Source organism: Salvelinus alpinus, chromosome 1, assembly GCF_045679555.1.
Source record: "Salvelinus alpinus chromosome 1, SLU_Salpinus.1, whole genome shotgun sequence".
Classification (NCBI taxonomy): domain Eukaryota; kingdom Metazoa; phylum Chordata; class Actinopteri; order Salmoniformes; family Salmonidae; genus Salvelinus; species Salvelinus alpinus.
Genome location: NC_092086.1, coordinates 27,924,997 through 27,952,366, shown reverse-complemented (window position 1 = coordinate 27,952,366; position 27,370 = coordinate 27,924,997). Strand labels below are relative to the sequence as shown.

The window sequence follows — 27,370 nt, the reverse complement described above, 5'->3', positions numbered from 1 at the left end:
TCCTGTAGTCAAACATGATTGGCATGACAATGGCCATAGTAGTTAGCTATACAGCACAGACTGATCTGGGAACAGGCTAAGAGGTGGTGTCGCAGGAGGAATCTACAGTTGGTGTAAAGATCCTGCTCAACATCATGAGGAAATGGTCCTGTGTATACTTTCACCAGACTATGTTACATATCTGACTTGAAACTAAGTACGTGCACGTGCACATTCATGCGTGTCTGTGTGTACCTTTTGTGTCTCTCTGTGACGATGTGTGTTTATGTACACAGGTAGATAATGTCCCTGTATTGTGTAGGCAGTTAGAGGTCCTTGCGTTGTCTGTTTTCTGTCAGAAACAGTGACGGGTCAGATAATGAGACAGATAACAGCACTGCAGCATGACTGAATGAACCCCTCACCCCTCTGTCTGTCTAACATCACTCTGAAACACTCTGACCCCATCACTGGAAGTCTATGGTAGGTATGGGGTGCCGTTTGTAAAGTTAAATGTTTGGATGTAGGTTTTAGAAGGTCGATGCACATTGTTACAATCTGAAGACGATTACACCTTAGAAATATGTTGGAGTGTTAGAACATGCTCTCTTCGTCGTTTTATGTCTTTATTGTCCATACATTTTTAAATGAGTGTCTGACATTGTGTCATGTATTGGGCATACAGATGTGTTTGGTAAACAACTCTACACACACACACACACACACACACACACACACACACACACACACACACACACACACACACACACACACACACACACACACACACACACAGCAGTACATATCCCCAGCATCAGGTGACAACATCTGCTTTCACAGCCCTGTGGGGTCGTAGGCCACATTCTCAGGAGACCAGAAATGGAGAGGACCCTGGGAAACGGGCTTGGCTACACAAACACACCCGCATATAAGCACAACACTTCCCCGGTTCATTTTGGGGCTTCTCTTTGGGTCTGGCTAGGGGGTATTTGTACCATAATGCAGAGTAATGCCTGGTCTTAATGCCTGGTCTTACTGGCTGGCCTCCGTACTGCTGTGTCAGCCTCTGTCATATGACGGTGACTCATCATGTGTGCACTGTACCTGACAATGGCTTCTGTGTCCCAGGATCTGATGGCTCATCTGCAGTGTTGATGATGCCAGGCTTTCTTTTGTTCTTCACATGCATTGTCATCTCTTTCCTCCCTGGTTCTTGACCTGAGACATTCATAGGAAGAATGAAACCAGGACTCGGTCACAACTAGTTGGACTTTCGACTGTTAGAGGAAGTCTGTTTTCTGATTTCTTGATTTAAAACCTGTCTCACTCCCCCGTTCCGCTAGCGGAACTCCTCCCACATTCCACTGAAAAGGCAGAGCACGAAATTCAAAAAAATGTTTTTTAGAAATATTTAACTTTCACACATTAACAAGTCCAATACAGCATATGAAAGGTACACATCTTGTGAATCAAGCCAACATGTCCGATTTTTTAAATGTTTTACAGGGAAGACAAAATATGTAAATCTATTAGCTAACCACGTCAGCAAAAGAGAGCACTTTTCTAACTCCATCAGTTTTTTACTCCGTCACTAGCTATCACTAATTCGACCAAATAAAGATATATATAGCCACTAACCAAGAAACAACTTCATAAGATGACAGTCTGATAACATATTTATTGTATAGCATATGTTTTTTTTGAAAAATGTGCATATTTATGGTATAAATCATAAATTACATTTCAGCTAGAATCAGAAATTGCACCGAAAGCAGCCATAACATTTACAGACACCAACGTCAAATAACTAATTACTCATCATAAAACATATCTGAGAAATACATACTTTGCAGCAATTGAAAGACAGGATTCTTGTGATTCCAGACAATATTTCAGATTTATTAAATGTTTTATAGCGAATACAAAATGTAGCGCTAAATTAGCATAGCCACGCCAGCCAGAACCAGCTGGGCGCCCACGACCAGTTCACATGCACGACCGATATATGAAATAACATTATAAATTGGGCCTTACTTTGGCTGATCTTTCATCAGAATGTTGATCAAGATGTCCTTAGTCCAGATGAGTCGTTCATTCCATTCAGAATGGTACCTTTCCCACTTCAGGTACTAGTCGAGTGGCACGGATCTCTCCCAGTAAACAAAGTCACACAACGGAACACGTCAAAACTCCCGAAAAAATTCAAATAATCTGATTAAACTATATTGAAAAAACATACATTACGATGATATGGTCTCATTTATCAAATCAAATCCGAGCCGGAGATAGTTGACATCCGAAACGGCAGCAAAACAAAACACAATCTCTCTTCAAAGTCGCGCACTTCAGACTTCCGGAAATGGACGGTCACGTCAAAGAAATAGGTCTTATTTCACGTCAGAACAAGATAAACACAAAATTTCTCCTCTGACGTCCTCTTGACACACAGAGGAAGGCGTATGAGGTGTGTTTCGGGTCATAGGTGGCATGACCATGTATAGGCAGAGCGTTGAAGCGAGCATAGACATCTTGCATTCTACTTCCTGGTCAGGGAAAGTGCTGCCAAATGACTTCTGTTGGACTCAGAGAAAAAATTCAAACGTTTTTAGAAACTAGAGGTTGTTTTCTATCCAATGGTACTAAAAATATGCATATTGTACTAGCAAGAATTGAGTACGAGGCCGTTTAAAAATCATACGATTTTCACCAAAAGTGAAAATCGCACCCCTGGTCCTCATCAGGTTTTAATAATAGTTTGGAGTAGCGTATTCAATTTGCTTTAGAAAAGAGCTTATGGACAAAATGTAATTGTAAACGTGTAGACTGGAGAGATGGCTACTCACTCTGGCCATTACCATAAAGCTATAGACGACAGGCGAACTATCTTCTGCCCTCTTCATGGATCCCTCTTTCTTTCTCTTGTTCTCTCTCTCTCATGAGTCTCGAAATGTGGAGAAAAAGCAACAGATGTTTCTAGAGTACACTCATAAAAAGGTTTGTGACCAGCACAGTGAGGTTGGAAGTGTTGTAGTGCTTATGAATGAGCCCCATTGACATGTTTGACACGGTTCTCAGCAGGCCAGCTGTGTATACTTGTATGACCCCCCCCCCATGTCATATCAGTTAGGGGATGAATGATGTCATAAACATATACACAAAACATGTAAGGCAGCACTCCATTTGCATAGTACCAAATAGATGGTTTGTAGTTGAACATCAACTGAACAACTAACTGTCAACAACATGTCAACTAACCACAGCCCTAACCTTTTGATTAACATCATCCGACCAATGGTGAACATATCACATTGGGTTGGAAAACTGAAATAATTAGTGTTTGCACTAATTGGACAAGTTTAGGTAATGTAGTTCTTCCCTGTTTTAAAGAAATGTCTCCCTCCTGAAGACACAATGTGTAGTAGATGCAGGGCTAGATTATAGACAGTGTAGGACAGGTGTCAAACATATGGATCTGGCCTGCGGGGAGGTTTGAGAAAAACATTAACTTTTTGGGAATATTTTAGGGCCTGTTTGTAGTTAGCTGGCTGGTAAGTGGGAATGCCCCAAGCTATGCATGGTGAGAGTAAATCACATGTATTCAGTCCCCCCTCCGCTCTTCTCCTGTCTATTCCTCTCCTCTCTCTGGTATTGGGACTTCTGTCTTTATTTACAGAGCAAAGCAACTGCACACTCTGCAATGACAGAAAAAAAACATTCTTTATGGGCCATAATTGAAAACAGGATCACAACAATTCCAGTAAATCTGGAAAAGTATTTTTATTTTTTTGTGGGAATTCTAAAAGTATTTTTCTGTGGATTCTTACGACATGCATGTTTCATGCCAATTTCATCTTGAAGTGAAGAAAATCTCAACTTAATTTTAGGTTGACACACCCTTTCACAGCAACAACCTGGTTGAAGAGTTTCAAGGGATAGGAGAGCCCACTGGAATTGGAATCTGGGGATGATTAGATGCCCATAAATGGAGAAGACACATTTCAGTTGAATGCATAGTTGTACAACTGACTAGGTATCCCCCTTTCCCTTTCCATGATAAAATGATGAGGGCCAGTTTGGGAATTTAGCCATGACATCAGGGTTAACACCCCTACTCTTAGGGTGAGTGTCACCTAAATAAAGGCATTTTAATTACATGTCCTCTTCTCTTTGCAGTGCCATGGGATCTTTAATAACCACAGTGAGTCAGGCCATCTGTTTAACATTTATTTTAAATTTTTAAATTGAACCTTTATTTAACTAGGCAAGTCAGTTAAGAACAAATTCTTATTTACAATGACGGCCTTCACCGGCCAAACCCAGACGACGCTGGTCCAATTGTGCGCCGCCCTATGGGATTCCCAATCACGGCCGGTTGTGATACAGCCTGGATTCGAACCAGGGTGTCTGTAGTGACGCCTCTAGCACTGAGGCCACTCGGGAAAGACTGCCATCCGAAAGACTGCACATTCGAAAGACTGCCATTCGAAAGACTGCCATTCGAAAGACTGCACATTCGAAAGACTGCCATTCGAAAGACTGAAACACCCCATTCAAAAGAGGGATGTAGCCTATGTAATGTAATCCACTCAATTCCAGGAAATGATCATTAGAGGGATCCATCCATGACAACATATTGCCTACATAGTGAACCTTATTGCTGCTGACTGTTATTATTCAACTGGCATCTGTTCTACTCAGAAACATTGATAACTCTCCCTACGAATACCCTGTTCATAATGCATTACAATCACATAAAGCTTCATGTGCCATGCATAATGCTTTATAACACTACATAGACTGTTCATAAACATTTTATAATTAGAGAGGTAGAGATAATCCATGAAAGTTCCAGAAACAGGTTCATCTTCACCTGGACTCATATCTACAATCTGCTTGGCTGACAGTTTGTGGCTTCTTAGGTTTTGTTTTATCCTGAAGGTGGTTTGTTGTCAGCTAGCAAACACAGTCATGATGTCAATGTTGTCCACATTCTGGGAAACCGACTGGAACCATACTCAATGGATGACATGTTTTTAAAGATGAGACACACACAACCCTCATCCATTCCTCTGCTTTGCTTGTCTGGTTAACTGGTCCTTCTCTCCCTGTCCCCGTGTGATAATGTGCTGCTAATGTCTCCCAGCTGTTTAGGTTAAATGGCCAACCAGACGTTCGAACTGTTGAAAGGGTCAAGGGTCATTCCAGATTTATAGGGTTTATTTTCCAAAAAGCACTCAGACACCTATGTTTGGGCGCTGCACAGCAGGCCAAGGCATCCCTGACTAACAAATACTATATCCAATCAGTTCCATGTTATGCACTTTGGCAAGACATATTGGCTGACATACTGTAGAGCCCTCAAACTCACCTCTGGACCTCCAAGCCAGTTCCACTGCTTTTTTTCATTGTTCCCCTCTAACCATGGACTGATTTAGACCTGGGACACCAGGTATGTGCATTTAATTATCAGGTAGAACAGAAAACCAGCAGGCCCCGGACGTCATAGGGTAAGAGTTGAATACCCCTGCTGTCGAGTTTTTAGAGTTAGTTTACTTAATTTCCAGGTCTCATTGAAGAGGGGTTTTAACCTCTAGGGATTTGATCGTGGTTAACCAAAGGCTACATTTACTTCACAAAGTTGCACAACGTCTTAGGAGTGTAGTCAGACAGAAAGGTTGTCTGGCCCTCTTGTATGTGCTGTTGGTTGGTAGTGTACCTAGTGTCATCGGGTTCATGAGCTGTCAACGTACAAAGCTAGGGTTGTTACAATCCTTTGAATCGCAATACTGGTATCGTCCCAGCCCTAATCCCTGCATCGTTCCTATAGAGTGTCACCGTCTAAACCCTTGAAACTAGACGTTTCTTAACAACCAGGAATGGGAGATTAGTGTGTGTTTCTATTTACTTCTTGTTAAACGGGCCCAAACACAGCCAGGATGTACCCAGCTCTCTGGCTCCCTGTAGAAGGAACAGACAGGTACATGTATGGCCCATCCTCCCAAAGGGGTGCTGCAGTGTCCCCTGTAGAGGGACCAGACAGGTACATGTATCCTCCCAAAGGGGTGCTGCAGTGTCCCCTGTAGAGGGACCAGACAGGTACATGTATCCTCCCAAAGGGGTGCTGCAGTGTCCCCTGAAGAGGGAACAGACAGGTACATGTATCCTCCCAAAGGGGTGCTGCAGTGTCCCCTGAAGAGGGAACAGACAGGTACATGTATCCTCCCAAAGGGGTGCTGCAGTGTCCCCTGAAGAGGGAACAGACAGGTACATGTATGGCCCATCCTCCCAAAGGGGTGCTGCAGTGTCCCCTGAAGAGGGAACAGACAGGTACATGTATGGCCCATCCTCCCAAAGGGGTGCTGCAGTGTCCCCTGAAGAGGGAACAGACAGGTACATGTATGGCCCATCCTCCCAAAGGGGTGCTGCAGTGTCCCCTGAAGAGGGAACAGACAGGTACATGTATGGCCCATCCTCCCAAAGGGGTGCTGCAGTGTCCCCTGAAGAGGGAAGGAAAAAGAGACAAGCTGTGACTCTTATTTAATGAAGAGAGGGTCGAGACACTGTCACCTTGTTAACGATGATCCTTCACTCCTCACCTTGCAGAGCTTGTTGTAACACTCATCATAGCAGTTCTGTACCATGGTCAGATAGTTATGCACTATCCTCTCCAAAGGGGTTCTGCAGTGTCCCCTGATGTTAAGTGAAAGGGCTGAGCAGTGACTCTGTTTGGGATGGACAGTGCATCGTCTTGTCTCTGTAACCATGGCGATGAGCCATTGCACTTCACCTCACCCAATTAGTCTTTTACATCAGTCAGAGCCTTTTGTAAGTAACTCTGTTTACAGTACGTGACTGGCATATGAGGTTTGCTGGACATACAGTACCAGTCAAAAGTTTGGACACACCTACTCATTCAAGGGATTTTCTTTATTTTACTATTTTCTGCATTGTAGAATAATAGTGAAGACATCAAAACTATGAAATAACAAAGAACACAATCATGTAGTAACCAAAAAAGTGTTAAACAAATATTTTATATTTGAGATTCTTCAAAGTAGCCACCCTTTGCCTTGATGACAGCTTTGCACACTCTTGGTATTCTCTCAAACAGCTTCATGAGGTAGTCACCTGGAATGCATTTCAATTAACAGGTGTGCCTTGTTAAGTTCATTTGTGGAATTTCTTTCCTTAATGCGTTTGAGCCAATCATTTGTGTTGTGACAAGGTAGGGGTGGTATACAGAAGATGGCCCTATTTGGTAAAATACCAAGTCCATATTATGGCATGAACAGCTCAAATAAGCAAAGAGAAACGACAGTCCATCATTACTTTGACATGAAGGTCAGTCTATCCGGAAAATGTCAAGAACTTTGAAAGTTTCTTCAAGTGCAGTCGCAAAAACCATCAAGCGCTATGATGAAACTGGCTCTCATGAGGACCGCCAGAGGAAAGGAAGACACAGAGTTACCTCTGCTACAGAAGATAAGTTCATTAGAGTTACCAGCCTCAGATTGCAGCCCAAATAAATGCTTCACAGAGTTCAAGTAACAGACACATCTCAACATCAACTGTTCAGAGGAGACTGAGTGAATCAGGCCTTCATGGTTGAATTGCTGCAAAGAAACCACTACTTAAGGACAACAATAGGAAGAAGATACTTACTTGGGCCAAGAAACACGAGCAATAGACATTAGACCAGTGGAAATCTGTCCTTTGGTCGGAGTCCAAATTTTTGATTTTTGGTTCCAACCGCCGTGTCTTTGTGAGACGCAGAGTAGCTATCCCATCTGGTTTGCGCTTTGTGGGACTATCATTTGGTTTTCAACAGGACAACAACCCAAAACACACCTCCAGGCTGTGTAAGGGCTATTTGACCCAGGAGAGTGACGGAGTGCTGCATCAGATGACCTGGCCTCCACAATCACCCGACCTCAACCCAATTGAGATGGTTTGGAATGGGTTGGACCGCAGTGTGAAGGAAAAGCAGCCAACAAGTGCTCAGCATATGTGGGAACTCCTTCAAGACTGTTGGAAAAGCATTCCAGGTGAAGAATTGGTTCCTGGTTGAGAGTCCCCAGAGTGCGCAAAGCTGTCATCAAGGCAAAGGGTGTCTACTTTGAAGAATCAAATATATTTTGATTTGTTAAACACTTTTTTGGTTACTACATGATTCCGTATGTGATATTTCATAGTTTTGATGTCTTCACTATTATTCTACAATGTAGAATATAGTAAAAATAAAAACCCTTGAATGAGTAGTTGTATCCAAACTGGACTGGTACTGTAGATAGCCTGGTAACCAGGTCTGTTTGTGCTTCAGCCAACTCCTCAGTCATCCTTTCTTCTACTGTATGCCATGACAACACACATGACAGAAGAGTTGGCTGAAGCACAAACATTCTGGTCACCAGATCTATCTATGACCAACCACCCTCATATGCCAGTCAAGAACTGTAAGCGCAGGGTAGAGCCAGGTACTGGACGTTAGAATAGTGACATGTTGATCAGTATTATTCTGTACCTGTTGCAGTGGAAACTACTAGAGAAGAGGGTCCTGCATAACTTGTTGACTGGTGTCTGGACCAGGATGGGGAAGTGGTGTGGAGGCCAGTTAGAGCTAGTTCCCTATAGGCTAGGTGTGTCTCTAACTCTGCCTGTTTCTATAGAAAAATGTACTTTGACATAATACTCAATTCACAATACTTTTCTTTTGAAAACGGACTGGTATCAAGTGTTATCTGGGAACAAGATATACTAGCCTATTCTCTTCCTACCAAAACCTAGTGTAGTAGTCTTTACAGTGAACTCTGTGATTTTCCTGGGTTTCTCTCTTCAGTGTTGTTGTTATCGGAGTTGTAACTAGCTGGAGGGAGGAGGGATGGAATCTTGATGGCTGTAAAATTCTTGGCAGCCTGCCCTGGTGGCTCCAAGAGAGGAGCTGACTGTCCTCCTTGACGTGTGTGTGTGTGTGTGTTTGTCAGTCATCCTTAATAGCACTGTTGATTCCAGAGTTGTGAGTAGGTCAGGTTTCAGCCCCAGTGATTTCTCTCTTTTTCACTCTCTCATCATCAGCAGGACACACCATATTAAACAATATGCCTGGTGATCAGACACCACCCAGCATACATAGTTAACTTGAGTTAGAATCTGCAGGGGGGTCCTCCTGTAACTCAGGGAAATATACAGAATATTATTCTATGAATGTATACGAGTCCTGCGGTGGTCAGACAAACATGTACTGTGTATCTAACCCTCAGTAGAGACTGTTTACTAAAATATGACTGTTGAGTAAGTGTGTGACTGCAGAAGGCCCCGGGTGGTTCTGAAACACGATTGGTTCAGTACTTCAGAAGGCTCTGGGTGGTGCTGAAACACGATTGGTTCAGTACTGCAGAAGGCTCTGGGTGGTGCTGAAACACGGTTGGTTCAGTACTGCAGAAGGCTCTGGGTGGTTCTGAAACACGATTGGTTCAGTACTTCAGAAGGCTCTGGGTGGTGCTGACACACGGTTGGTTCAGTACTGCAGAAGGCTCTGGGTGGTGCTGACACGGTTGGTTCAGTACTGCAGAAGGCTCTGGGTGGTGCTGACACATGGTTGGTTCAGTACTGCAGAAGGCTCTGGGTGGTGCTGACACACGGTTGGTTCAGTACTGCAGAAGGCTCTGGGTGGTGCTGACACATGGTTGGTTCAGTAATAACAGGTAGTGATATGGGGGGATTTCTTTACATTTCCTTAGTTTATGGTCCGCTAGTCTACACCTCGTCAACTTTTACACTGTCTCCCCAGCTCCAACACAAACACACACCACAGGTAGTTGTCCTGGTGTGCTCAGCTGTCTGTTAGTATTAGCAGGGCTTTGGCCCATGTTAGGTCCTAATGTATGGATATTTGTTCAGACTAGTGTGTGGTCTCTAGCCCAGGTCTAGCTAGGTTATTATGTCTAGCTAGTAACTAGCTCCTCACAGCTGTGTAGAAAACATATCCTTGCAACTCCTTCACTTGTTTCTGATGACACAGCAATATGGTTCTGCTATTCTTATGTTATACTCACTGTATATGTTTAGTGTAGTATATTAACTGTATAAGTTGGTTACTTGAATGTATAAGGTTTTTGTTATCTTGCTACTTTAAATGATTTTCTTTATTTCACAGTAGGAAGCTCATGTAATGTATCCAGTATGTTTCAAAGATACATGATCACACGAGAGGAAATAAATGGTTTATCCACTTGTACTGACATGTATTTCCCTCTCTCCTCAGGGTCAGAGGTCACTACCAGCTACAACAGTAGAGCCATGTCTGAGGTGGCCGTGCCCGAGATGATGATGCCACCCCCGGCGGTGCCCGCAGCGTGCCAGGTGGAGAAGCCTGTGCCAGGTCCTGGCATGGGGGACTTCAGCTATGTGGGCATCGATGCCATCCTAGAACAGATGCGGAGGAAGGCCATGAAACAGGGCTTCGAGCTCAACATCATGGTAGTGGGTGAGTTAACATGAAGAGAGAGAACACACCCACACAAACAGATCAAATTCAATCAAACACATTTATTTTATAAAGCCCTTTTTACGTCAGCTGTGCTTTACAAATACCCAGCAAGCAATGCAAATGCCATACAGACACGCACACACACACTCAATCAGCACAACATCATGGTAGTGGGTGAGTTAACATGGTGAGAGACGAATGCGTGTGTACTGTATATGATCATAGGTTACCATCAAATGAGCTCAAGATCCTGGTCTGCTGTTATCCAGCCTGAAGAAACACATGGCAGAAGCTGGTGGTGTGTGATAGGGACCAGGTTGTGTTTACGGTGAGAGGCTGAGTTACTGTTATCCTCTCCTGTGTTATTCAAGGAGGATATATCTCTAATTTAACAAGAGGTTCTCTCAAATTAAGAACGCTCTCATTTTCACACACACACATTTACCCCCCCCCCACACACACACACACACACACAGCCTTTTGACACTCCCACCATACTGACACTCCCTCATCAGTGTGTGATGGCTGCTTTTTAAAACGGTTGATTTTTACAACACACACACGCCTTCCTTCACCAGAGACCAGCCCCTATAAAACCCCTTTGCCGTGCTGTCTCCACACCACGTCTCCATTTGATGATGTCGCGACTGTCAGTCTGCTCTGTGGGTTCTTTCCGTGGATAAAACGGCTCACTTAGACTACAGCCTACAGGGGTACTTCAAGGAAGGAGGATGCAGACTCATCCATGGAAAAGAAAATCCAAAACGACCACCTAGTCTCCTGCAGTGTATATGTGCACTCAGGTGTAATTTGTCATTTAAGTCTGCATGTGAGAACAGAGCTGTAGGGAAGGAGACAGAATATGGGACGTTAGGTTAATGTTTGAATTTCTCTGCTACACACTGCTCTGGTATGTAATAAGTGTACTGAACAAAAATATAAATGCAACGATTTCAATGATTTTACTGGGTTACAGTTCATAGAAGGAGATCAGTCAATTGAAATAAATTCATTAGGCCCTAATCTATGGATTTCACAACTGGGCAGGGGCACAGCCATGGTTGGGCCTTGGAGAGTGTAGGCCCACCCACTTGGCAGCCAGGCCCACTCACTGGGGAGCCAGGCCCAGCCAATCAGAATGAGTTTTTCCCCACAAAAGGGCTTTAGTACTGACAGAAATACTCCTCAGCACCACCCACACTCCCCCTCAGACAATCCCGCAGGTGAAGAAGACGGATGTGGAGGTCCTGGGCTGGCGTGGTTACATGTGGTCTGCGGTTGTGAGACCGGTTGAACGTACTGCCAAATTCTCAAAAACGACATCGGATGCAGCTTATGGTAGAGAAATGAACATTAAATTCTCTGGCAACAGCTCTGGTGGACATTCCTGCAGTCAGCATGCCAATTGCATGCGCCATTCAACTTGTGTTGTGGCATTGTGTTGTGTTACAAAACTGCACATTTTATAGTGGCCTTTTGTTGTCCCCAGCACAAGGTGCACCTGTGTAATGATCATGCTTTTTAATCAGCTTCTTGATATGCCACACCTTTCAGGTGGATGGATTATCTTGGTAAAGGAGAAATCCTCACTAACAGGGATGTAAACAAATTTGTGCACAAAATTTGAGAGAAATAAGCTTTTTTGTGCGAATGGAAAATGTTTGATTCTTGTTCAGTGTGTATTATACAGAGAATATATAGAAAGGATGAAGAGTTGAAAAGTACACTACACTCCTCTCACATCAATCATGCCTCATAAGAATCCCCCATACTGTATAGTGGTGTGTGCTACATGGAACTGTCCCATAAGAATCCCCCATACTGTATAGTGGTGTGTCCTACATGGAACTGTCCCATAAGAATCCCCCATACTGTATAGTGGTGTGTCCTACATGGAACTGTCCCATAAGAATCCCCCATACTGTATAGTGGTGTGTCCTACATGGAACTGTCCCATAAGAATCCCCCATACTGTATAGTGGTGTGTGCTACATGGAACTGTCCCATAAGAATCCCCCATACTGTATAGTGGTGTGTCCTACATGGAACTGTCCCATAAGAATCCCCCATACTGTATAGTGGTGTGTCCTACATGGAACTGTCCCATAAGAATCCCCCATACTGTATAGTGGTGTGTCCTACATGGAACTGTCCCATAAGAATCCCCCATACTGTATAGTGGTGTGTCCTACATGGAACTGTCCCATAAGAATCCCCCATACTGTATAGTGGTGTGTCCTACATGGAACTGTCCCATAAGAATCCCCCATACTGTATAGTGGTGTGTCCTACATGGAACTGTCCCATAAGAATCCCCCATACTGTATAGTGGTGTGTCCTACATGGAACTGTCCCATAAGAATCCCCCATACTGTATAGTGGTGTGTCCTACATGGAACTGTCCCATAAGAATCCCCCATACTGTATAGTGGTGTGTCCTACATGGAACTGCATTTTGAATCCTCTTTAGAAAGGTCAGTATACAGTAGGGAAGATTTTAGTTCCGCTGAGTGGGACACATCTACATGTTCTTCAGCCTACTTTTCTGTAGTGCACTGGAAGTGGGTGAGAGGGTGTGTGGGTAGGGTAATGAGGGGGTTGAGGGGTGAGGCAGGGCCCAGGGTTAGTGTCTGTTCTCTCTCGCTGTGATGTGGAGTCTGCCGACAAATCTACATTCCTCTCACATTCCCCTGTGGTTGGCCCTGGTGTCCTGGATACAGAGCTCGGCAACCTGCCACCCATTCAGCTCAGGGCTGACTGTAGGCTACGCCATCACTAAAGACGTGAGACCCTGGCAGACGGACACACACACATATATATATATATATATATATTCTACCGTTCAAAAGTTTGGGGTCACTTAGAAATGTCCTTGTTTTTGAAAGAAAAGCAACAAAAAAAATGTCCATTAAAATAACAAACTGATCAGAAATACAGTGTAGACATTGTTAATGTTGTAAATGACTATTGTAGCTGGAAACGGCAGATTTTTTTATGGAATATCTACATAGGCGTACGGAGGCCCATTATCAGCAACCATCACTCCTGTGTTCCAATGGCACGTTGTTAGCTAATCCAGGTTTATCATTTTAAAAGGCTAATTGATCATTAGAAAACCCTTTTGCAATTATGTTAGCACAGCTGAAAACGGTTGTCCTAATTAAAGAAGCAATACAACTGTTTTTCTTTAGACTAGTTGAGTATCTGGAGCTTCATCATTTGTGTGTTCGATTACAGGCTCAAAATGGCTAGACCTTTCTTCTGAAACTCGTCAGTCTAGTCTTGTTCTGAGAAATGAAGGCTATTCCATGCGAGAAATTGCCAAAAAACTGAAGATCAAGTACAACGTTGTGTACTACTCCCTTCACAGAACAGCGCAAACTGTCTCTAACTAGAATAGAAAGAGGAGTGGGAGGCCCCAGTGCATAACTGAGCAAGAGGACAAGTGCATTAGAGTGTCTAGTTTGAGAAACAGACGCCTCACAAGTCCTCAACTGGCAGCTTCATTAAATAGTACCCGCAAAACACCAGTTTCAACGTCAACAGTGAAGAGGCGACTCCAGGATGCTGGCCTTCTGGGCAGAGTTGCAAAGAAAAAGCCATATCTCAGACTGGCCAATAAAAAGAAAATATTAAGATAGGCAAAAGAACACAGACACTGGACAGAGGAAGATTGGAAAAAGGTGTTATGGACAGACAAATCTAAGATTGAGGTGTTCTGATCACAAAGAACATTCATGAGACGCAGAAAAAATTAAAAGATGCTGGAGGAGTGCTTGACGCCATCTGTCAAGCATGGTGGAGGCAATGTGATGGTCTGGGGGTGCTTTGGTGGTGGTAAAGTGGGAGATTTGTACAGGGTAAAAGGGATCTTGAAGAAGGAAGGCTATCACTCCATTTTGCAACACTATGCCATACCCTGTGGATGGAGCTTAATTGGAGCCAATTTCCTCCTACAACAGGACAATGACCCAAAGCACAGCTCCAAACTATGCAATAACTATTTAGGGAAGAAGCACTCAGCTGGTATTCTGTCTATAATGGGGTGGCCAGCACAGTCAGCGGATCTCAACTCTATTGAGCTGTTGTGGGAGCAGCTTGACCGTATGGTGCGTAGAAGTGCCTATCAAGCCAATCAAACTTCTGGGAGGTGCTTCAGGAAGCATGGGGTGAAATCTCTTCAGATTACCTCAACAAATGTACAACTAGAATGACAAAGGTCTGCAAGGCTGTAATTGCTGCAAATGGAGGATCCTTTGATGAAAGCAAAGTTTGAAGGACACAATTATTAAATAAATTGAAAATCATTATTTATAATCTTGTCAACGTCTTGACTATATTTCCTGTTCATTTTGCAATGCATTTCATGTATGTTTTCATGGAAAACAAGGACATTTCTAAGTGACCCCAAACTTTTGAACGTGTGTGTGTGTGGAAATGGAAGCTGGTTCTGCTGGGCATACCTCCACACTCCTTATATGATAACCAGCCGTGACCCTCAGTCACACACTACTAATCTAATGATACCTCCACACTCCTTATATGATAACCAGCCGCGACCCTCAGTCACACACACTACTAATCTAATGATACAAGCATCTAAGAGTAGAATGGCTGATCTGGGATCAGGTCCTCCCTCTCTAACAATCTGATTCATTATCTAAAATGCAGAACGTGTCCTAGATCAGGACTACTCTGAGATGGTTACTAATGTTTAATACACCTGTGTTGTTGTATTGATACCCCGTCCTTCCTCTCCACTATCTGGCTGGTCTCTGGGTCCAGCCATTCAGCTAGGGGGATCAGCATGTCTACAGCCCATCCCACTGAGCCCTGACCTTGGCCCCGTAGCTCACAGGATTCCCCTCTTCAGGCTCAGCCACTCATACCAACCGTTCAGGGGAATTCTAGACCCCTAAAAATATGTGATACAGTACCACTGGTATGGGACTCCAACAGCATGAGCACAGGCTTGGTATTGGCCTGGATAGTGCACATCTCTTCTTTAACAATCACATCGGTCCCCGAACGGGCAATTTGGGTTTTCATAACAGATTAATAATCCAAAATGTATTGTATGGCAATGGGTTTTGATTGGAGTACAGTAAGTGGTTAATTGTTATACTTGGTGGAAACACTGGAGAGGCTCTCTGGAAAGCTTTGATTCTTCAGGTCCGAAGCAAACACAGATGTGTTGTAAAGGGACGATGCTGTACTACTTCCCATAATGTTAGAGGTCTGAAGTCAAGACACTGAGGGCCCGGTCATTAATCAGTTGTTTGAAGCCTTAAATCCCAAAAGAAGTTTCAACATATAAACCTCCATTATTTAATGTGTGTGTGAACACTTACTAAGAACACCAGAGGCCCTGAGCTCCAGTCTGTGTTGACTTAACCAGACAGTGAACTAAACTGTGTGTGTTACCTGTCCAGGGGTCATAAACACTACACTCTCCCTCGTTAACCCACAGTTGATCCCAGGGGCCAAAAGTGATGTTGGCGGTAGTCAGGTGCTACAGGCAATCTTTTGGGTCCATGCACAGTATGTTGTTCCCTAATTCTAGAATGTTCAGGGTTCTGTGTAGTCCAGCTTTTCAATCTATGTCTCCCATGTCCTCTATCTTCTGACCCACACACGCACACACACACACCCTCCTCTCCAGCTGGTTCCTCTCTACTGCTGATAGAGCAGAGCTCTTCTCCAGACTGCAGTGTAGCATGTCTACCCAGCGTTGCAGATGGCGGGCACATGTCCTGGCCAACAGCTGTTCCAGTCTGTTTAACACTCTATTGCAGGGGTCATCAACTAGATTCAGCCGTGGGACTTTTGTTTCTTGAGTGGATGGTCGGGGGGCTGGAACATAATTATAAATCATTTGTAGACTGTAAATGGACAGCAAGAAGCCCAAAGTGATATAATATTAGACTAAAACTGAATCATTTCAAACCGTGCTTACATTTGTATACGATCACATACATCTCTCTATTATGCGTGGGAATACTTTGGAACAGATTCCCCCCCCAAAAAAATCACTTGGAGCTGGACATAAGACTGTGTTTTGTCTTATGTCCAATAATAAAAAATAGTTTACAGTTAGGGAACCCTGCTGTATTGGGAGAGATAAGAGAACAGGGGGAGGTGTGTGTGCGTCAGACTTATGGTGCGTGTGTGACCCAAAGTTCTTTGTCGACAATGGCCAGTTTTATAGTGCAGTGATCTGAGCCAGCGTCAGCTGCACAAACCACAGACGGATGAGTTTCACACTTATGGAAGAATGGGTTTCTCCAACCAACGGCTCTATGGCGGATAAGGCTCAGCTCAGTTCAAGGCTCGGTGTGGTTTAATTGACAGCAGAGCTCTTCCCCAGACTGCAGGTCTGAGCCCTGAAAGGACATGCATTTCCTTTAGGCCAACTTTAATGGATGGGAGGGAGAGTGGGAGTGGGAGTGGGGGAGGGCCTTGGCCAAGTGACCGAGTCATTATTCTGTACGTGCGGCTCATAGAGCCACAGAGAAAATGGTGAAAAAGGCACTGACGAAACGTGTGTGTGCGGGGAGGCCTTACTGCAGACACCTGTAACTTCTCCACCACTGCAGCCAAGATCTTGTGAAATAGCCTCTCTTTCTCCCCTGAGTGGCTGTGACAGGCTGGAACAGCTCTGGTGTTAAACTCTGTTTGTCTCAGTGTGAAATAATGAGGCCATGCTAGTCAGTCATTACACCACTGGAATGAACCTGTTAGTGGGAAGAGTGACTGAAGAATGTTCTGGAGAAAGGTGAGAGGAAGTCCACCATTGTCAGAGTAGTCTATTCCCTACAGTCACGCTAGATGAGAGGGTATTGGTTTAAATCAAGGCATGGGCTACTGTTTTACCTTCATTGTAGAGTTTCTACGTTATTGTGTTTAGCTCCGTTGGTAGAGCATGGTGCTTGCAGCTCCAGGGTTTTGGGCTTGATTCCCACGGGACCAGTACGAATCAAAAGTATGAAAATGTATGTACTCATTACTGTAAGTCACTCTGAATAAGATGGTCTGCTAGATGACTAAAATCTCAATTGTGGCTTTATTGTGTTTATTTGCATTACCAATGTGTTTGACATTCAGGTGTGTGTGTGTGTGTGTGTGTGTGTGTGTGTGTGTGTGTGTGTGTGTGTGTGTGTGTGTGTGTGTGTGTGTGTGTGTGTGTGTGTGTGTGTGTGTGTGTGTGTGTGTGTGTGTGTGTGTGTGTGTGTGTGTGTGTGTGTGTGTGTGTGTGTGTGTGTGTGTGTGTGTGTGTGTAGGGCAGAGCGGCCTAGGGAAGTCCACTCTGATGAACACTCTGTTCAAGTCCAAGGTGAGCCGTAAGTCAGTGCAGGCCACGTCCCAGGAGAAGATCCCCAAGACCATCCATATCAAGTCTGTCAGCCACGGTGAGAGGAGGAAGAGATCACTCATACTGTTTATTTCACTCTTTTCTGCACCTCTCTAGCTGCAGCTTTCACTGTATCCATCTCACCCTCTACTCAGTCTACCCTGTGTTGTGATTACAGTCTGAGGTACATTTGGCCTCTGAGGTGCTTGTATTCAATCTAATTGTGTCTGTCTCTGTTCAGACATTGAGGAGAAGGGGGTGAGGATGAAACTAACTGTTATCGACACGCCCGGCTTCGGGGATCAGATCAACAACGAGAACTGGTACAGTAACACTACAATCCATAGCTGAAATGTTATATTTATAATGTGCTTATATCGGTATGTGCATAGATATATCCTATCTATGTGTATATACAGTTGAAGTCGGAAGTTTACATAAACTGAGTTTAAATGTATTTGACTAAGGTGTTTCACAATTCCTGACATTTAATCCAAGTAAAAATTCCCTGTCTTAGGTCAGTTAGGATCACCACTTTATTTAAAGAATGTGAAATGTCAGAATAATAGTAGAGGGAAGGATTTATTTCAGCTTTTATGTCTTTCATCACATTCGCAGTGGGTCAGAAGTTTACATACACTCAATTAGTATTTGGTAGCATTTCCTTTCAATTGTTTAACTTGGGTCAAATGTTTTGGGTATCCTTCCACAAGCTTCCCACAATAAGTTGGGTGAATTTTGGCCCATTCCTCCTGACAGAGCTGGTGTAACTCAGTCAGGTTTGTAGGCCTCCTTGCTCGCACACGCTTTTTCAGTTCTGCCCACAAATTTGCTATAGGATTGAGGTCAGGGCTTTGTGATGGCCACTCACATACCTTGATATTGTTGTCCTTAAGCCATTTTGCCACAACTTTGGAAGTATGCTTGGGGTCATTGTCCATTAGAAAGACCCATTTGCGACCAAGCTTTAACTTCCTGACTGATGTCTTGAGATGTTGCTTCAGTATATCCACATAATTCTCTTTCCTCATGATGCCATCTATTTAGTGAAGTGCACCAGTCCCTCCTGCAGCAAAGCACCCCCACAACATGATGCTGCCACCCCCGTGCTTCACGGTTGGGATGGTGTTCTTCGGCTTGCAAGCCTCCACCTTTTTCCTCCAAACATAACGATGGTCATTATGGCAAAACAGTTCTATTTTTGTTTCATCAGACCAGAGGACATTTCTCCAAAAAGTACGATCTTTGTTCCCATGTGCAGTTCCAAACCGTAGTCTGTCTTTTTATGGCGGTTTTAGAGAAGTGGTTTCTTCCTTGCTGAGCGGACTTTCAGGTTATGTCGATATAGGACTCGCTTTACTGTGGATATAGATACTTTTGTACCTGTTTCCTCCAGCATCTTCACAAGGTCCTTTGCTGTTGTTCTTGGATTGATTTGCACTTTTCGACACCAAAGTACGTTCATCTCTACGTGTCAGAACGCGACAGAACGCGTCTCCTTCCTGAGCGGTATGACGGCTACGTGGTCCCATGGTGTTTATACTTGCTTACTATTGTTTGTACAGATAAACGTGGTACCTTCAGGCTTTTGGAAATTGCTCCCAAGGATGAACCAGGCTTGTGGAGGTCTACACATTTTTTGGGAGGTCTTGGCTGATTTCTTTTGATTTTCCCATGATGTCAAGCAAAGAGGCACTGAGTTTGAAGGTAGGCCTTGAAATACATCCACAGGTACACCTCCAATTGACTCAAATGATGTCAATTAGCCTATCAGAAGCTTCTAAAGCCATGACATAATTTTCTGGTGTTTTCCAAGCTGTTTAAAGGCACAGTCAACTTAGTGTATGTAAACTTATGATCCACTGGAATTGTGATACAGTCAATTATAAGTGAAATAATCTGTCTGTAAACAATTGTTGGAAAAATTACTTGTCTCATGCACAAAGTAGATGTCCTAACTGACTTGCCAAAACTATAGTTTGTTAACAAGAAATGTGTGGAGTGGTTGAAAAACTAGTTTTAATGACTCCAACCTAAGTGTATGTAATCTTCCAACTTCAATTGTATATATCTATCCTATGTGTGTGTGTGTGTGTGTGTGTGTGTGTGTGTGTGTGTGTGTGTGTGTGTGTGTGTGTGTGTGTGTGTGTGTGTGTGTGTGTGTGTGTGTGTGTGTGTACACACACACACATAGATAGATATATACAGTTGAAGTCGGAACTTTACATACACAAGGTTGCACTCATTTAAACTAGTTTTTTTCACATTCTTAAAATAAAGTGGTGATCCTAACTGACCTAAGAGAGGGAATTTTTACTAGGATTAAATGTCAGGAATTGTGAAAAACTGAGGTTAAATGTATTTGGCTAAGGTGTATGTAAGTAATAATAGTGTATAATAATAGTGAAGACATTAAAACTATGTAGTAACACACATGTAGTAACCAAAAAAAATCTAAAAATGCAAAGCTGTCATCAAGGTTAAAGGTGGCTACTTTGAAGAATCTCAAATATAAAATATATTTTGATTTGTTTAAAACGTTTTTGTTTACGACATGATCCCATATGTGTTATTTCATAGTTTTGATATCTTTACCATTATTCTACAATGTAGAAAATAGTAAATAAAGAAAAACCTATGAATGAATAAGTGTGTCCAAACTTTTGAGTGGTACTGTCTCTCTCTCTCGTTAATATAAATGCTTACCTCATACATCTCATCTAGATGACTAGTGTACACAGTACTGTGTATGACCTCATCTATCCTCTTTCTCTCCCCCTGCTAACTCCCTCTTCCTGTCTTTCTCCCTCTATCCATCCCCCAAAACTCCCCCTTTCTCTTTTAATCTGCCTCTCCCCTTCCTTCCACTTCCTGTCTTCTTCCCCTCCCTCCCTCCACAGTTGGCAGCCCATCATGAAGTTCATTAATGCCCAGTATGAGCAGTACCTTCAGGAGGAGATCAACATCAACAGGAAGAAGAGGATTCCAGACTCACGGGTTCACTGCTGTATTTACTTCATACCCCCTACTGGACACTGGTGAGGCAGGCATGCGTACACACACACGCACACGCACACGCACACGCACACACACACTTTCCTTGTGAAGGTTATGAATGTGTGGAATGTTTCAGGTGAATGTTTAGATATGGCTGGGAGATAGTCAAGCTGATTATTAGCTAAACTTCATTCTTTGGAATTTCCACTTTTTACCATCCTATACAGTTGACATGCCTTTTGAATGATCAAAAATGGCATGTAATCAATCACAATAACTGTCATACACACACATGCACAGTGTCAGTGCAACAGTGCTGCTGCCCCCTGCTGTCCCTGAACAGTAGAGAATATGCAACTGGGAGATTTAAAAAGGAGAGAGAGAGAAATCGAGTGAGAGAGGGAGTGAAGTGATTTATGTTAGATAAACAGTGAGTCATAGGGAGAGTCCTACTCAAATAGCCCTGAATCATCAGAACAGAAAACAGAGAAGGAGGACACAGTGAGTTTGGCATGACTTTCTGATACACATTAGTTATAACAACAATCTAATGCCCCGTGTTGTGCCATTCAAATATCCGATATGATGTCCAACGTCATACTGAGCCCTTCTGTGTAACATATACAGCCTATGTATGGGCCAGATTCCCGGACAGAATGGAGATTCTCTGAGTATGTTTTTTAGTCTAGGACTGTCTGTCTGAACGTACAGCTCATGTTCTACTACCCCTCACCACCGCTCTGGATTGACCTGTAGTGGATCCTCCTCTGCTCCTGCAGCTCAGAGGGACAGACAGATGTGGAAACACTTACTCTTCCAGACCCCCATCCATTTCCTGTTTCACAGGCAGCGAGTTGCAACACGTCCCATAACACCCGTTTTCCATGACTGGAAGAAATGTATTTCTCGCTCTCTTTCGCCAGGACTTGAAACAACCGCCTGTGTTTGCCTCCCTGCTCCAGTTTCTGTGTCTGGTGTTTCTGCTGCTCACACATCTGGGCCTGATTTGAGATTCATTTAGAGCTAGCCCCCCCCAAAAAAAGTTTTTCTATGGTATACAGCTATTACCCTTTATTTGAATTTCCCTCCTGTGTTATGTCTGCTCCTCTGCATCTACCCCATGATGGTTTTACCCTTTGTTGCAATGGTCTGGGGTCCAGTGCTGTGGTGGACTGCTGGCTTTGCCCTCATTTCTGTGGTTGTGATGTACAAGAGCGAGAGCCTTAACAGCCTTCCAGCCTTAACAGCCTTCCAGCCTTAACAGCCTTCCAGCCTTAACAGCCTTCCAGCCTTAACAGCCTTCCAGCCTTAACAGCCTTCCAGCCTTAACAGCCTTCCAGCCTTAACAGCCTTACAGCCTTAACAGCCTTCCAGCCTTAACAGCCTTCCAGCCTTAACAGCCTTCCAGCCTTAACAGCCTTCCAGCCTTAACAGCCTTCCAGCCTTAACAGCGTTCCAGCCTTAACAGCCTTCCAGCCTTAACAGCCTTACAGCCTTAACAGCCTTCCAGCCTTAACAGCCTTCCAGCCTTAACAGCCTTCCAGCCTTAACAGCCTTCCAGCCTTAACAGCCTTCCAGCCTTAACAGCCTTCCAGCCTTAACAGCGTTCCAGCCTTAACAGCGTTCCAGCCTTAACAGCCTTCCAGCCTTAACAGCCTTCCAGCCTTAACAGCCTTCCAGCCTTAACAGCGTTCCAGCCTTAACAGCCTTCCAGCCTTAACAGCCTTCCAGCCTTAACAGCGTTCCAGCCTTAACAGCCTTCCAGCCTTAACAGCCTTCCAGCCTTAACAGCCTTCCAGCCTTAACAGCCTTCCAGCCTTAACAGCGTTCCAGCCTTAACAGCCTTCCAGCCTTAACAGCCTTCCAGCCTTAACAGCCTTCCAGCCTTAACAGCGTTCCAGCCTTAACAGCCTTCCAGCCTTAACAGCCTTACAGCCTTAACAGCGTTCCAGCCTTAACAGCCTTCCAGCCTTAACAGCCTTCCAGCCTTAACAGCCTTCCAGCCTTAACAGCCTTCCAGCCTTAACAGCCTTCCAGCGTTGCGGATGTCTGTCACATGTCCTGCCCAACAACTGTTCTGGTCTAATGTTTAATACTCTAATGGGAGCGATATGAGAACAGAGGTCGTGTGTTGTGTGTGTGTGTGTGTGTGTGTGTGCTCATCTGTCTGACCCAAACGTCTTTATCAACAATGGGCAGTTGTTTATAGTGCAGTGATCTGAGCCAGCGTCAGCTGCACAAACCACAGATGGATGAGTTTCACACTTATGGAAGACTGGGTTTCTCCAACCAACGGCTCTATGGCGGATAAGGCTCGGTGTGGTTTAATTGACAGTGACAGACACGCACTGACTGATGTGGGTCTCAGATATACAGTAGGTTTAGCTTGTACATAGAGTATGTGAATCTACAGTACTGTATGTCTGCTTGTGTCGCCCTCAGACAGCTGCACTAAGGGTCTTTTTCTTGGAGGATACCGCCCTCTGGTGGTTCTAGGATGTATCACACTGTTGACCCAAATAAAGACTGTAAAATGTTGAACAAGAACTATAAAACAGACCTGGGTTCTAATACTATTTGAAATAATTTATAGTGCATTTGCCAGGCTTGATTGACCTTGCCTGTTGAAATGGAACCAATAAAAAAAGTCCCAAAAGTGAAAACCCTGGCGCTTCAGGCAGGCTAAAGCAAATACTCAAAGTATTTGAGACATTTCGAATAGTGTTTGAACCCAGGTCTGCTATAGCTACAGGTGAAATGAAGCCCCTCTCTCAATCCCCCCCCTTCTCTCTCGCACCAGTCTGCGACCTCTGGATGTGGAGTTTATGAGGCGTCTCAGTAAGGTGGTCAATATTGTTCCTGTCATCGCCAAGGCAGACACACTCACCCTGGAGGAGAGGGACTTCTTTAAACAGAAGGTGAGCTCTCTCTCTCTTCTTCCATCTTTATCTGTCTCCAATTCCTCTTTTTCTGATGCTGTCTCTCTCTCTCGCATATTTTGTGTTCTCCGCAGCAACAGGACATGTTTCTTAAGTTGTTTGGCCACTGCCGCCCGTTCGGTCACTGTCCAATGAGAGAACACTGAGGATGTTTTGTGTGTATAGAGTACTTGTGAGGTCAGGACCTATAAAGCCAGGCTCTGGATTGGAGAGGAATTCTGTGGGAGTCCGTCCTCTCTCTCTCTTTGTCTGTCTCTCTCTCCTTTTCTGTCTCTCTCTCCTTTTCTCTCGCTCTCCCTCCCCCAATTTTGAATTGGCTAGAGGTAAGTTCTGTCCAACTTCTCCCGTCTCCTTCCCCCTCTCCACTGACTGCTGATGTGGTCACAGTGGACTCCATTACATCACTTCCTCCTATGTGGTGGGGATCTGAAACATAAAAACAATATTTGATCACAGACCCCAAGAGGGAAAGTAGTAGTAGTAGTAGATGCAGCAGCAGGAGTAGTAGTAGTAGATGCAGTAGTAGTAGTAGATGCAGTAGTAGTAGTAGTAGTAGATGCAGTAGTAGTAGTAGATGCAGTAGTAGTAGTAGATGCAACAGTAGTAGTAGATGCAGCAGTAGTAGTAGATGCAGCAGCAGTAATAGTAGTAGTAGTAGTAGTAGTAGTAGATGTATATGCAGTAGTAGTAGTAGTAGATGTATATGCAGTAGTAGTAGTAGTAGATGCAGCAGCAGCAGTAGTAGTAGTAGATGCAGCAGCAGTAGTAGTAGATGCAGCAGCAGTAGTAGTAGATGCAGTAGTAGTAGTAGAGCAGTAGTAGTAGTAGATGTAGTAGTAGATGCAGTAGTATTAGTAGTAGATGCAACAGTAGTAGTAGTAGATGCAGCAGTAGTAGTAGATGTAGTAGATGCAGCAGCAGTAGTAGTAGTAGATGCAGTAGTAGTAGTAGTAGATGCAGTAATAGTAGCAGTAGTAGTAGTAGTAGTAGATGCAACAGTAGTAGTAGTAGTCGCAGTAGTAGTAGTAGATGCAACAGTAGTAGTAGATGTAGTAGATGTAGTAGATGCAGTAGTAGTAGTAGATGTAGTAGATGCAGCAGCAGTAGTAGTAGTAGATGCAGTAGTAGTAGTAGTAGATGCAGTAATAGTAGCAGTAGTAGTAGTAGTAGTAGATGCAACAGTAGTAGTAGTAGTCGCAGTAGTAGTAGTAGATGCAACAGTAGTAGTAGATGTAGTAGATGTAGTAGATGCAGTAGTAGTAGTAGATGTAGTAGATGCAGCAGCAGTAGTAGTAGTAGATGCAGTAGTAGTAGTAGTAGATGCAGTAATAGTAGCAGTAGTAGTAGTAGTAGTAGATGCAACAGTAGTAGTAGTAGTCGCAGTAGTAGTAGTAGATGCAACAGTAGTAGTAGTAGTAGATGTAGTAGTAGATGTAGTAGTAGATACAGCAGCAGTAGTAGTAGTAGATGCAGCAGTAGTAGTAGTAGATGTAGTAGTAGTAGTAGATGCAACAGTAGTAGTAGTAGATGCAGTAGTAGTAGTAGTAGATGCAGTAGTAGTAGTAGATGTAGTAGATGCAGCAGTAGTAGTAGTAGATGCAGCAGTAGTAGTAGTAGATGCAACAGTAGTAGTAGTAGATGCAGTAGTAGTAGTAGATGTAGTAGATGCAGCAGTAGTAGTAGTAGATGCAGTAGTAGTAGTAGTAGATGCAGTAGTAGTAGTAGATGCAGCAGTAGTAGTAGTAGATGCAGTAGTAGTAGTAGTAGATGCAGTAGTAGTAGTAGATGTAGTAGATGCAGCAGTAGTAGTAGTAGATGCAGTAGTAGTAGTAGTAGATGCAGTAGTAGTAGTAGATGCAGCAGTAGTAGTAGTAGATGCAGCAGCAGTAGTAGTAGTAGATGCAGTAGCAGTAGTAGTAGTAGATGTAGTAGTAGTAGATGTAGTAGTAGTAGTAGTAGATGCAGCAGTAGTAGTAGTAGATGCAGCAGCAGTAGTAGTAGTAGATGCAGTAGTAGTAGTAGATGTAGTAGTAGTAGATGCAGCAGTAGTAGTAGTAGATGCAGCAGCAGTAGTAGTAGTAGATGCAACAGTAGTAGTAGTAGATGCAACAGTAGTAGTAGTAGATGCAGTAGTAGTAGTAGTAGATGTAGTAGTAGTAGATGTATTAGTAGTAGTAGTAGATGCAACAGTAGTAGTAGTAGTAGATGCAGTAGTAGTAGTAGATGCAGCAGCAGTAGTAGTAGTAGATGCAACAGTAGTAGTAGTAGATGCAACAGTAGTAGTAGTAGTAGATGAAGCAGTAGTAGTAGTAGTAGATGTAGTAGTAGATGCAGCAGTAGTAGTAGTAGTAGATGCAGTAGTAGTAGTAGATGCAGCAGTAGTAGTAGATGTAGTAGTAGTAGTAGATGCAACAGTAGTAGTAGTAGATGCAACAGTAGTAGTAGTAGTAGATGCAACAGTAGTAGTATATGCAGTAGTAGTAGTAGATGCAACAGTAGTAGTAGTAGTAGATGCAGTAGTAGTAGTAGATGAAGCAGTAGTAGTAGTAGTAGATGCAGTAGTAGTAGTAGATGCAGCAGCAGCAGTAGTAGTAGATGCAGTAGTAGTAGTAGATGTAGTAGTAGTAGTAGCAGTAGTAGTAGATGCAACAGTAGTAGATGTAGATGTAGTAGTAGTAGATGTAGTAGTAGATGCAGCGGAATGGGAGGTTGTAGTAGTAGATGTAGTAGTAGTAGTAGATGCAGCGGAATGGGAGGTTGTAGTAGTAGATGTAGTAGTAGTAGTAGATGCAGCGGAATGGGAGGTTGTAGTAGTAGATGTAGCGGAATGGGAGGTTGTTGTATTAGTAGTAGATGCAGCAGTAGTAGTAGATGTAGGGGAATGGGAGGTTGTAGTAGTAGTAGATGCAGTAGTAGATGTAGCGGAATGGGAGGTTGTTGTAGTAGTAGTAGATGCAGCAGTAGTAGTAGATGTAGGGGAATGGGAGGTTGTTGTATTAGATGCAGCAGTAGTAGATGTAGGGGAATGGGAGGTTGTTGTAGATGTAGATGTAGGGGAATGGGAGGTTGTTGTATTAGTAGTAGATGTAGGGGAATGGGAGGTTGTTGTATTAGATGCAGCAGTAGTAGATGTAGCAGAATGGGAGGTTGTTGTATTAGATGCAGCAGTAGATGTAGGGGAATGGGAGGTTGTTGTAGATGTAGGGGAATGGGAGGTTGTTGTAGTAGTAGTAGATGTAGGGGAATGGGAGGTTGTTGTATTAGATGTAGTGGTAGATGTAGGGGAATGGGAGGTTGTTGTATTAGATGCAGCAGTAGTAGTAGATGTAGGGGAATGGGAGGTTGTTGTATTAGATGCAGCAGTAGTAGTAGATGTAGCAGAATGGGAGGTTGTTGTATTAGATGCAGCAGTAGTAGTAGATGTAGGGGAATGGGAGGTTGTTGTATTAGTAGTAGATGTAGGGGAATGGGAGGTTGTTGTATTAGATGCAGCAGTAGATGTAGGGGAATGGGAGGTTGTTGTAGTAGAAAAAGTAGTAAAGGCAGGCATTCATTTCAAGGCAATTATAGCAGCCATGCTCACAGATCCCCACCAGTGTCCCTCTCATTAGGGAAGCT

The 27,370-nt window shown here is 43.6% G+C and overlaps 1 protein-coding gene across 8 annotated transcripts in view; it reads left to right on the top strand.

The window, feature by feature from the left end:
* The window catches only part of LOC139572722 (septin-9-like), a 168,312-nt gene that overhangs the window by 133,563 nt on the left and 7,379 nt on the right, over positions 1–27,370 (top strand). For 7 of the 8 annotated variants that reach the window (XM_071395445.1, XM_071395471.1, XM_071395437.1 and 4 more), the window contains 5 exons: positions 10,241–10,462; positions 17,746–17,874; positions 18,058–18,139; positions 20,717–20,854; positions 23,614–23,731. In XM_071395445.1, coding sequence (XP_071251546.1) covers positions 10,241–10,462; positions 17,746–17,874; positions 18,058–18,139; positions 20,717–20,854; positions 23,614–23,731 — 689 coding nt within the window. Of the gene's footprint in view, positions 1–10,240; positions 10,463–10,614; positions 10,640–17,745; positions 17,875–18,057; positions 18,140–20,716; positions 20,855–23,613; positions 23,732–27,370 lie in introns of those variants that run through there. The other variant, XM_071395495.1, reaches the window with a different exon arrangement.